Consider the following 12,628-nt stretch of genomic DNA (forward strand, 5'->3'; position numbering starts at 1 on the left):
TAGGGGGACAATGGAGAATCTTGATAATATGTACAATAGGCTGATTATTTAGCCCAATAAAAATAAATAGTGAAAATCATTCTACAAATTATCCTAAATTCAAAAACTCTCATTCAGTTATTTTACATCAAATTTTAAATTCCCCAATTTCAAATTTCAAATTTTAACAATATGACCCCCACAGTCCCACAGTCCCAACAGTGTCGTGACCTCCTCCAGCCCTAACAATACCATGAATCCCTTACCCCCAATTAAAATAACCTGATTACATATAAAACTGATCACCCCTCAAAATGTTTAGTCTTTATGCTTTAACCAAATCTAATAAAATAATCATCTAAATGCTCATTAAAACAACCATATGCATATCTACTATATTGAACATTTAGATTATTTTAATTGTACTTACATAAATAACCATCTGCATTAGGCATAAAAATAACTATCCGCCGACTTACTGTAATGAACATATGTATAAAAAAAGACTTTTACTTTTTATCTAGTTGGTCTCTTGTGGGAGTTGTAAAGCACAATTGTCATTTGAAGGAATATAATCATCAAAGATTATTGACGATAGTGTAGCAAACTTTTCATCACCCATCGTGCTTGCGTGAGGAGAAGAGAGGGACTTCCTATTCTCAGATTTGCTACCACGGTGTGCCAACAGGGGTTCAGCGGTGATCGGTTGCGACTGCGGCGAGATCCAGGAAGTGCAACGTTGAACGGTTGCTGGTTGCGTGGTAACCGGACATGGCCGCAGCGACGGGGAAGAAAGAAAGGACAGGAGGGATCCGATACGCCAACGGAGAGGGCTGGGGGACTGCACGGCCGGCGCGTAAGAGAGCTGGTGAATGACGCAACATGCGCGAAGGTGGTGCTTGGACGTTCGCGGTGGGCAGGGTGGCCTCGGCTGATGCTCTGAGTGGCGGATGGTGTTCTTAGCAGCGACGGCCTGGCGAGATGGGAAGAGAATGGGGGAGAAGAATGTCCGAAGCACTAACCTCACATGCGGAGAGAGGGAGATACGTAACTGCTCCTGTTTGAAATATTTATTTTTGTTTGAATTTAAAATAAAAAATTATTAAAAATTAATTAAATTAATTATCATCTGATTTTAATTTCCTTTTTATTTCTATTGTACATATTGTATGCCAAAGACTAAACTCATTGTCTCTTTATACTTTTTCCAATAAAAACACTTGGACACTTAGAATTTTTGAAAATAATAATTTGAAGACTGATTTATCTATCGAAGTAAAATTTAAGAATTGATCTGTATATTAATTTTTTTTAAAGACTAAAATATCCATGTTTAAAATTTTTAGAGACTAATAAAAATAGGTAATCTTTGAAAAATAACTTGAATAAAAAAAATACTTTCAATTTCCCAGACATGCTCCTAATCTTGTAACCTTAGTTTATTATTGTGAAAACACTCAAAACAGTGACTATTTTTTCTAGCCACTGGTATGATCATGGGGCGTGTATTTGATGTCTCCTTTAAATTTTGGCAAACCACGTTTTGAGGTTGGCTAAGGTTGAGGTTAAAAAATAAAATTAAAAATTATTTTATTTTATTTAATGTATTAAAATTTTGCATGCACACAGAAGCTAGAAAAAACAAAGAGGAGGAAGAATAGAAACAAGAATACACTCATGAGGAATACACAATACCAAATAGGATTTCTCTGAAATTAAATTCATTAAATCAAATTCAATCAGCATTTTTGTGTTCTATGTTTTGTGGTTATTATGCCTGTCCCAGCCGTAGTTGCTATTGTTCCTGTGGGAATATTATTCTTCACCACCGGTCTCATCGTTAATCTCATTCAGGTAACTCTTTTCTTTGATTCTTATTCCTCCTTAATTTTCTTTTCCCAAAACAATAATAATAAAATTGTAAATTTTGATATTGTTTGATATATATTTCTTTTTTTTTTTCAATTTGTTGTTGCTGGAAAAACAATAACGATGTAGAGGGAAAAAGATACTTTCTTTTTGTGTGTGTTTCTTCTTTGATAATCTAAATAATAGGGTTTTCAATTGGGAGGATCTTTTTGTTAATTATTCATCCACATTTCGTTGAGTTTAAAATAAAAGGGGAAAAAAATATAACTATTCCATTTTTTAATGTTGTTTGTGATAAAGGAGAAAATTAGACTGCTTATTTGATTTGATATGTTGTTGTCATATACACTCGATCAAGTTGTTGCGTTTTTTCATTTTTAACGTATGCTTATGCCTGAAAATTTGGTATACTTTAATTGATTTTTAATTGTTGATAGAACAAATTATTATTATTATTATTATTATTATTATTATTATAACTTAAGCTTATTAGTTTTGAAAATCTGAGAAAGAAACTGCTTGATTGTTTCTAGCAATTGCATAAATCATTGCGTAACGAAGAAAGTTAATAATAAGTTGATAACTACTATTTTCAACTTTCTTTGATAAGAGAGAATCACTTTTGGTTTAATGCAACTGATTAAATTGTGCAGCAAGAATTGTATGAGATGTCTTGGATTACTTTAATTAATTAATTAATTATATAGCCTCTTGATTTTGTTTATTTGGCCTCAGACAATATGTTATTGCCTTGTACGACCAATATCCAAGAGTTTGTACAGAAGAATCAGTAGGGTAGCACTAGAATTGTTGTGGCTAGAACTTGTATGGCTATTTGATTGGTGGGCAGGAGTTAAGGTATTAAATCAACTTCCCTTTCCTCCGATATGGTTTTTTTTTTTTTTTTGGTATTATTATTTGCTAGTTCAAAGTTTTCTTTTACATTTTGCCAGGAGTATCTTGATTGTATGAGGTAAAATTGGATTTTTAAGTTTTTATTGAAATATGTTACTTCGCTTTTGTAAGCTTATAAGAAGTTAAGAACCTTTGAACTTGATAGTCAACTATACATTTTTCCAAGAATGAGAGTTAGTAAGATTAGATTTAGATATATTGTGCATTTGTGACTTACAACGAACATCTTTTTTTACAAAATTTCTGAGATTCTAGTCCTTTATGTTATGATGTAAAATTATACCATACATTTTCATTAGAAATTGCTTACTTAAGATATAAAGCTGGTCTTATGGTTTTTCCTACTACTAAAAAGATGCTAAATAGAATTGTGAAAATAAGGTTTGATTAAAACTGAGTGTCATAGGTTGAGGATGTTGTAGGATGTGTTTAATTTATCATGTAAAATATCCAATTTTGCCAGTTTCTTTACATGATTACAGTAACAATAATGGTCAGAAATAAAAATTATGATCATTTGTTTAATTACAGTAGCCTGTTTCTATACTGTCAATGCCGTTATGGATTTGAAATTGTTGCAAAAGATGTTGGGTTCCTATTAATGTAGGTATTTCAGAAAAAGACATTACATGTTCTTTTGTCTATATATAAAAAAAATACTCTAATGTCATACACTACTACTATAGAACAGTGATCCATGTAGTTAGAGAAAGTGAAGATGAATTATTTTATTTTTCACTATTTTTATCATTTTGTAGTTACTTTTCTGCTTCACTTTAGACAGATTTTATTCTCCTTCAATCTACGTTGTCTAACCAATAACAAAAGATTTGAAGGGAGTAAAAAAATTTGGTGAGAGACTAAATGTTTCTACTTTATTCTGCCAAATAATAGAGCACGGAGATTTTCATTGTTCTTTCTCTCTTTGATAGACTTGTTTTCACATATACGAAAATATTGAGAGAGTTTGCTTTATTATGTAATGGGACTTATCCTTGTCAAAGGAAAACATTTTATGCTTAGGTAAACTTTTAGTCATAATTGAAGCTAATGGTTCTTTTCTCAAATCATTTGCTGCATCGAGCACCTAAAAGACTAGGAATTAGTCTATTCTTGAAAGTGCTCCTTTTGTTGCTTGCTCCTTTCAATAGATAATTGTTTATGTTGGTTTTTATTCACCAAATCACCATAATGCCTCTCTCTATTTTACTTTTCACATCCTTCAACAATGATAAAAATATGATGTTATCTTATATTGAACATCATGAATTTCACCACAGTTTAAAATTTCCTATTTTGCATTTAGCATGATCAATTTTTTCATTTGGATCTTTCTTATTTCAGCTCCAAATATTCACAGATCAAGAAATCATAAACAAGATGGGTAAGTTTCTTGTACCATGCATTTGGTGTGTAATCCATTTCAACTTTTCTTCCTCTTTCTTCTTCTAGTGTGCATGGTTGAGTTTGTTTTAGAAAGTAAAAGAAGGTTGTTTTGAAGGGCCAAAATTTCCTGGAGTAAAATCTCATCCTCTGTTTTTGTCATGATTTTCAAGGTAAAGAGCATGCACTTGTCATATGCAATCACAGAAGTGATATTGATTGGCTTGTTGGATGGATATTAGCTCAGGTGATTTTCTTATTTAGTATGACTTTTGGGTTTTTCACATCTTCAATGCAAGCATTGCAAGCACATTAACATGTTCACACGTTTAAGCATGACTTGCTTAGGACAAAAAGAGGCACATCTAAACCCAATTTTTACATTTGTGATACTTTATAGTGAAATATCATATCCTTTATATATTTTATGACTGACATTTTATTTGTGCTTGAATCACTATTTATTATTGAACATACAACAGCGATCTGGATGCCTTGGCAGTGCCCTTGCTGTGATGAAGAAGTCATCAAAGTTTCTTCCGGTATGATTCATTTAGACTTGTGACTTTGAAATAATAATTAAAAAAAGAGGCAAGCTACTATAAGGATTGATAATTCATGAAATGATCTATTTTTACCTGATCAGGTATATTTTTTGAGTTAATACTCAAATTGGTTTCTAAAGTTACACTTGCACCTCAATCTAGTCCCCAAAGTTTAATTTACTCAATTTGGTCCCTAACTTGGTATCCGTGACTTACGTTAGTCCCTGTGGCTGATTTCTTCATAGAACTATTAACGACGTATTGAGATAGATTGATGGCTGCCATGGTAGACTTCCTAATGGCTATCTGATGTAGCAATTAAAATTGTTACTTCAATTTTCTGTTTAAGTCTTTAAAACCCTTATGTGAAATTAGGGTTAAGGTTTTAAAGGTTTCGAGGGAGAAAAGTGAGGTAAAAGAAATTTCAATTACCACATTAAATACCTATTAAGAAGTTTAGTGTGTCAGTTTTAAGTTCATCTCAGCACATCATTAATTGTTCTGTGACGAAAATAAGGTTAGGGACCAATGTGAGTCACGAATTCTATGTTGAGGGGCTAAATTGAGTTAACCGAAACTTTGGAAACCAGATTGAAGTGCGAATATAACTTTAGAGACCAATATGAGTACTAACTCTATATTTTTGTTATCATGCATGAACTACATTTGCATAATGTCTAGCTTGATGTGACATAATGTCAAATCCCAATATGACCAATTAGTTTTAGAGTTCAACCCCTCGTTTCCTCACTCATCCATTTAAAATCAAATTTCAACATAATTTGAAAATGGTAACTCATGTATGAGAATGTGCATGTAGATATTACAGTCATCCATATACCATTATTTAACGACTTAACCTTTTGTGAGATATAATTCATTGTAGCACACCATCAACATTTTATGTATGTTTTCCTTGTTGTCAATTGTTAGCGTTTTAGAATAATATCATGTTATGATTTTCCCTATTTGTTACCATGGTTAATCTACCGGAAAATTAAATATATGAAGGTGATTGGTTGGTCAATGTGGTTTGCTGAATATCTTTTTCTAGAGAGAAGTTGGGCCAAAGATGAAAACACATTGAAGGTATGAATTACTTAAAATATATGCTTTATGCTCACAAAATTAGATATTCTTGTCTTTCAATGTTTTCTTGTTCTCTTTTTATGATCATCTTATGTTGAGCTTGTTATATTGTAATTCAGTCAGGCATACAACGACTTCAGGATTACCCTCTTCCCTTTTGGTTGGCTCTCTTTGTAGAAGGAACAAGATTTACACAGGCCAAACTTTTAGCTGCTCAGGAATATGCAACCACAACTGGATTGCCTGTTCCTAGAAACGTTTTGATTCCAAGAACTAAGGTGAAATCACTTGTTTTCCCTTTTTCTTTTGCATCTTGTATTTTTTTTTTTTTTCTTTTCATGATTTTTAGGGGTTATTTTGTTCTAATATATCACCATTTTTAAAACTTTTTGCCAAAATGTCTCCCTTTTCAAATTATTTACTGAGGTGCCATCGTTTTGCCAAGTGGCACCTCGTATTTTTTTTTTTTCGCATGCTGACTGGAAGGCGCCTAAGCGAAACACACATTCTGTGAAGAAAGCGCCAATCAGGCATTTTTGTGCTGGAGGTGCTTCCCTTTTTTTCTTCGGATGTTATATTATAACACATTCAATGTTGTTTTACAGGGATTTGTTTCAGCAGTGAGCAATATGCGTTCTTTTGTTCCTGCCATTTATGATGTAACTCTAGCTATTCCTAAGAATTCACCTCCTCCGACATTGCTAAGAATCTTCAAGGGAGAACCTTCAGTGGTAAGCCAATCAAAATCAAGATTTAGAAACAACTGCACCATTGACTTGATCCCTTCTTTTTCTGGCTTTTACTCAAATGAAAAAGCTTCTCTCATCCAATTATAAGTTAGGGAACTAAATCCTGATCCTTTGTTTGAATTGCCAATAACTCAATAATATCTTTTGTATCCAATGCCCTGCTCAATTAAAAGCCTAGTCTTGTTACCTTTTTAGGTGCATGTTCATATTAAACGACATTTGATGAATGAATTACCCAAGGATGATGAAGGTGTTGCTCAATGGTGTCGAGATGTATTTGTGGCTAAGGTGGGTTCAATTTGATATCTTATAATTTCTATGTATATTATAAAGAATCTGCTAGGCATACTTTCAAAAAGTTCCTTGTATTTCATGATTTTCTTATTCAATTAGGAGTAAATAGTTTATTTTTTCTGAAGTTTGTGCATACACACCCTTTGCAAAAGTTTTTTGATATATTGTTTTGCTTTGTGTCTATAGATTTTCATTTTATGACTTTTTTTAATTATTTTATATTCTTTTTCCCTCACCGTCTTTTCTCCATTGCGCACACCAGGATGCATTGTTAGACAAACATAAATATGAAGATAAATTTAGTGACAAAGAATCTCATGATGCTGGTAAACCGATCAAGTCTCTATTGGTGAGATACTCTCTCAATATGTATGACTTTTGCATTTTTTTATCTTCTTTTTCTTGTATCTCATTGTATGGAGTAAAATAATTTTAGAGCAAAACTACAATGCATCTTGAAAAGTATAAGTTGGCAGATTTTTCTTCAAAATTCTCAAAAGCAAAAAACTCAATTCTGCCCCGTAAGTGTTTGTTTGTGATCCAATTTATTTTTCAAGCTCTTCCCAATTTTTCCTTCCCCTCCATGGCTTCTATGTTCTCTAACAATGTTCTAAAAACCGAACTGGTCATTAAACCGGTAGAATTAAAGATTCAAAGGTTTAAAAGTTCAACGAGGTTCAATCGGAGTTGAATCGAATAAAATAAAATAATATATTGCATAAAATATATGTCTTTTAGAAAAAATTGATTTTTTTTGTAGTTTATTATTTTAAATTGGTTAACTGCTAAAATAAGTCAGTTTGACGAGTTAACTGGTTTTTTGATCGATTTTTTTGGTTCGTTGCCAATCGATTTTTGTCTTAACCAAACCAGTTTGGTAACTAGTTCCCAATTTATCCGGTTGATCTGGCCGGTTAGGTCCGCTTCTCAGAACCATGTTTTCTAATGAGTTTTTTTGCTAATCAAGTTTAACTTTTGGTGTAGGTTGTTATATCATGGTATATTTTGCTTTTTGTGGGATTTGTGAAGTTCGTTCTCTTTTTTCCACTACTAATGTCATGGAAAGGTCTCACAATTTCAATGGCTGCTTTGGGAGTTGTTACTATCCTAATGCAAATTTTGATTCGGTTCTCACAATCTGAGCATTCAACACCAGCAAAAGTTGTCCCTATAAAAACAAATAGAGGAGAACAGTTACAAGCAGAGACTAGGGGTAACAAACAAGACTAGATGAAGTTACTTGTTTGCTAAATTAATTCATTACACTGGAATTCTTTTGAGTACCATTTTGATGAACTTTATTTGCATTTTCGTGTATTTAGATTCTTCGTTCCTTTTTATCTTTTGTGCTACCAAAATCCACCTAGGGTATGTATTCAATTCTTCTTTGTTGTATGATGTATGCATATGGATTACTTATTTTATTATTAATCGGGTTAAATATGTACAAACAATAGGGTGGAGTAGATAAATTATACACTTTGTATCACCTTTTTAATATCAGGTAGTTGTACATTTTCAAATCTTAAATATTATTAATTTTTACTAACACTACATGAATAACCATTTCTTGAACAGCTATAGTTGTAAAGATCTTGAATTTATATTAGTTGCTCAAAGATATATCTATTAGCAATACTTGTCCAATTTGAGACCCAAAATTCAAAAGTAATTTTGTAACACGCCCTCACAAACTCCTAGTCTCGAAATCTTCTTCTCTGTGACTCCATCAGATATATACTCTCAATCCCTTCCTTTAAAAAAAAAAAATTACACAAATATGTAGCTATGTATTACCATATCAGTGACTGTGTTTGACTCAAATCATTTACTATCTCACTGTAGCTTCTGTTTTGCACTATTTCCAATCATTCAAACAATTACTAGCCTTTATCTAAGTAGCAGCACAGCACTACTAATGCAAAATGATGATACTGTCTACAGGTCTTCTTAGTTGATGCAACCACAAAGCATTTCAATGCCTTGACAACTAGGTTGGAGAAGACAGCAAAAGAATTTGATTTCAATAACCGATTGCTGGAACAGATGAGGAAAAAGTTGAATTTTGAAATTTCAATTTCTCAATTAGAGTGAGAAGAAACAAATGCAGGAGAGGATGATGATGGTAAACAATCGTCTGAAGAGTGATTGTATTTATTGTAGCATAATACTAGTTAGTAATTAAGACATTTAAATGATGTGAATAGTTATATAAATATTACTTTTGCTTACTATATATGTAGACATTGTGAATGTTTTAGAATTTATGTGAATTAATTAATCTATTTAATCGTTTTTATATTTTGTTGAATTTTAATTATATATGTAAATTACGCTTTAAGAATAGTATATGTGAAATTTAGTAAAAATTAATAATTTAGGAAATTATTGTTAGTGATCGAAATCATTGCGACCAATTTAGCCATCATAAAGGTAGTCGCTATTAAGAACGAAAATAGGAGTTTTCTTTTACCGTTAAAGACAAATTTAACATTTGAAAAATCGATTTCCAATTAGCGACTAATTTCGCGATTGAAACGTTAGACGTCATTTTGCAACTAAAGAGTTGGTCGTCATTTTGCGACTTATTTTTTAAGTTACTAAAAAATCGTTTGATATTAGTTTGGTAGCTTTGGTTGAAAATTGGTCAACAAAATCGGTCGTCAACAGTTAGTGGCTGAAATTGATCAATATTTTTAAATTTAGCGACTAAGGTTTTAACAATCACATACATCTGTCGCTAAATCAGTCGCTATTCCAGTAACTTTTTGTGGTGTTTGGAGCAATTTTGTGTTGTGGAGTAGAACATCCTATTATTAGCCTTTTTTCTAACTATTGGATCTTAATAGTCCCATGCATAACTAAATGAAGAATTATTCTCCACATATAAGCGTTTTTTCCATACAAGTCATTTATATTCACGCGCTTCATGCCGTTACTGCACATTCTTCTTCTTCTTGTTGTTACTGTGCGTTCTTCTTCTTCGTTATTTTTCTGTTTTGTTATTGTAACACCCTAATTACCCTAAACCTTATCTCGCGTCGTAAAGCAAATGTTAATCAAAGGTTATGACAGTTCTAATCTCATACACATAATATATATATATAGAAGAAGTAAGATATTCTAGAAAATATAAGAGTATAATAGTATGAAGATCTAACCACGGCTCGCGAAGTTTAAGCCGGCTAGCTATATACAGACAATACAGAATCCTGACAATTAAAAATAGCTTATACAAATTTTTCTCTTAACGTAAGCCTCTAGGCAAAAGTAAAAACAAAATATGAGAGATATGAACAAAATAAGCAAAAAGATTCCAAAATATATCCAGGATCCTCCGCTCTATCTCCATCGAAACAACTCACCGAGGTGAGTTGCGTCCTGCATCTGAAAAACAACAACAGAATATGGTATGAGAACCGGAGGTTCTCAATATAGTAACAGTGCCCAGTGATGTAAGATATAAGACTCCGGGACGCCAGAGGCAATCCTATAACTTCATATCCATCACAAGATTCATCTTAAAACATAACTTGAACAATAAAGCATAACAACCTTAACATATTTAAAAAGGGGTAATCTAACTTAAAGAATTTTCTAATCTAACAGTTCTCCGCTGTCCCACAGCCTTCACCAACCTATCCTCCATGCGATCCCATCACCACCGCCTTCTGAGCCTCCTTAATCCCAGTAGAAAACATAATTAATATCAATGCAAGTAAAACACAAGTATAGACATATATATCAAGTAATTCAAATAGGCAAGTAAGCATGTTATACAATTAGGCAAGCAATTTCAAGTCGGCAAAGCATACAAACAGATAGAAGATGCACATGATGAATGTATGTCCTACTGGCTATGATATCACATTGTCGGTTCAACTACCAACCCGACACATCTCCATGGAGATGTCGCCCTTCGGAATCATAATTGGGAACCCCCAAGATATGGTGCTCGGAACACCGTCTAGGATTTTGTGCTTGCACACTCTAGTGATCCGAAGGGATTCGAGCGGGATACTATTGCCACGGACCTCACATCTCAATGCAAGCGGAACGAACCACCGCCCTTACGCCGCCGCCGCTACCTCGACAGGCGGGATCCAACTACCGTCCCTGCCGGGCGCATAGCGTCTCAATAATCTCAGTATAAAACAATAATTCAATAGTTTTCAGAAAATATTTTTCAGTATATCATGGATCCATCATTCTATTCCGAGTCCTCGACTCATCTCAACCACTGCCAATTCAATATTTCCATTCCGAACTCATTAGCTCATCGGTTTCTCAATTCATATGCCATTCTTCCTTCTCACTCCACCAAAGCCATCCTCAATACACTAGAAACATAAGCCTCCATTCTCTAACTTTTCAATGTAATACCAAATTAAATCTCCTAGGATCTTTCCCATGTTTTGATACCCGAAAATAAGCCAAAGAGTCTTAAAATGGTGTCAGAGAAGGTTACAAGCTTGTTGGGAAGGTGAAACAGTTAAAAACAAGAATTTAGTTGAAAAACAGGGCATGTGCGTTCGCACAGGGGTGTGCGTGCGCACGCCCAGGAGGATTTTCAAAAGTGTGTGTACGTATAGAGGTGTGTGTATGCACAGGTGTTAAATTTTTCAATTCTGTTCGCTCGCACAAGGCGTGCGAACTCCCTCAACAGAATGCACCTTCCAACGTGTGTGTGCGCACAGGGTTGTACGTGCGCACAACTTGCAGAACTTCGTTGGTTATATGTAAGCACAGAGCGTGCTAGTTCTCCCATCAGTAAGCCTTCCCCTGTGTATGCATACGCACAAGGCTGTGCGTGCGCACAGGTTTAAAAACTCACAGGGGTGTGCGTGCGCACACAAACCAGAAATCACAAAATTCTGCACCATTGCAGAATTTCAGATTTTGACACCAAACTTTCAATAATCATATCTTCTTTTACCAATTTCAGATTTCCACAAAATTTAAACTATTTTAAAGCTTGTTCAATTATCTTTCATTTGATATAAAATACATTGAATTTCAAGCACAATAGCTCAAGATATGATTCATTGAAGTTCATCAAAATTTCAGTTTTACCAAAAGTTCACAAATTCTAAATTTTCCAATTTCACAACCAAAACTAAACCACAATCTCATCAAACTCCCAAAACACATCAATTTCACATTTTTCATACCTCAATTCACCACTCCACCTTATACAATCACCAATTCCCATTATCAAATACATAATAATACATTCATGTCTCAACCAACACATTAATCAAATATCATTTTACCCTTACCAACAATCATTATAATCAATTTCAATCTCAATCTCCAATATCATGCTATCAACACCAACATTGCAATTCATCAACAACCCAAATCATCAATTCATCATACATCATAATACAACAATTCCAACCACCAATTTAATTCAATCCTATCCTATGAGTCACTAGTCTAAGTGTCTAGAAATATTATATATTACATAGAAGAAACCGAAACCATACCTTGGCCGATTCTCAATATGTACCAAAATCCCAAAATTGAACTCCAACAAGCTTCAATTCACCAAATTCTCAACCAAGATCAACAAGTCCAGCCACCAAGTCCACTTTCAAGCAATTTAAGTCACCAATATACTCCACACAACACCAATTCAAGCTAGAAATTACATAAATTCCATAAATCAAACCTAGGGTTTCATATATACACAAAACCACAAGAGATCAAGTATGCTCACCTTAATAAATGATGATTGGGGCAAAACCCACTAGTAACCAAGTGCTAGAGTGTACCTAAATACCCAAAATCACAAAATTTCAC

At 33.4% G+C, this 12,628-nt stretch overlaps 1 protein-coding gene across 2 annotated transcripts; it reads left to right on the forward strand.

The window, feature by feature from the left end:
• The first annotated feature begins 1,434 nt into the window (after nt 1-1,434).
• Nucleotides 1,435-9,123, forward strand: LOC107625461 (1-acyl-sn-glycerol-3-phosphate acyltransferase 2-like). Of its 2 annotated transcripts, XM_016328103.3 has the most exons (12): nt 1,435-1,833; nt 2,584-2,706; nt 4,108-4,147; nt 4,320-4,393; nt 4,629-4,688; nt 5,703-5,780; nt 5,900-6,058; nt 6,386-6,511; nt 6,725-6,817; nt 7,086-7,172; nt 7,808-8,036; nt 8,768-9,123. In XM_016328103.3, exons 1-12 carry the CDS (start codon nt 1,753-1,755, stop codon nt 8,779-8,781), a joined length of 1,164 nt encoding a protein of 387 aa, XP_016183589.1. In that variant the 5' UTR covers nt 1,435-1,752; the 3' UTR covers nt 8,782-9,123. The 2 variants fall into 2 exon arrangements, with proteins under 2 accessions (XP_016183589.1, XP_016183588.1); XM_016328102.3 differs by lacking the exon at nt 8,768-9,123 and having other exon boundaries at nt 7,808-8,348.
• Nucleotides 9,124-12,628: the final 3,505 nt, after the last annotated feature.

This window comes from Arachis ipaensis, chromosome B2, assembly GCF_059453495.1.
Source record: "Arachis ipaensis isolate K30076 ecotype BB chromosome B2, ASM5945349v1, whole genome shotgun sequence".
In the NCBI taxonomy this organism is placed as follows: domain Eukaryota; kingdom Viridiplantae; phylum Streptophyta; class Magnoliopsida; order Fabales; family Fabaceae; genus Arachis; species Arachis ipaensis.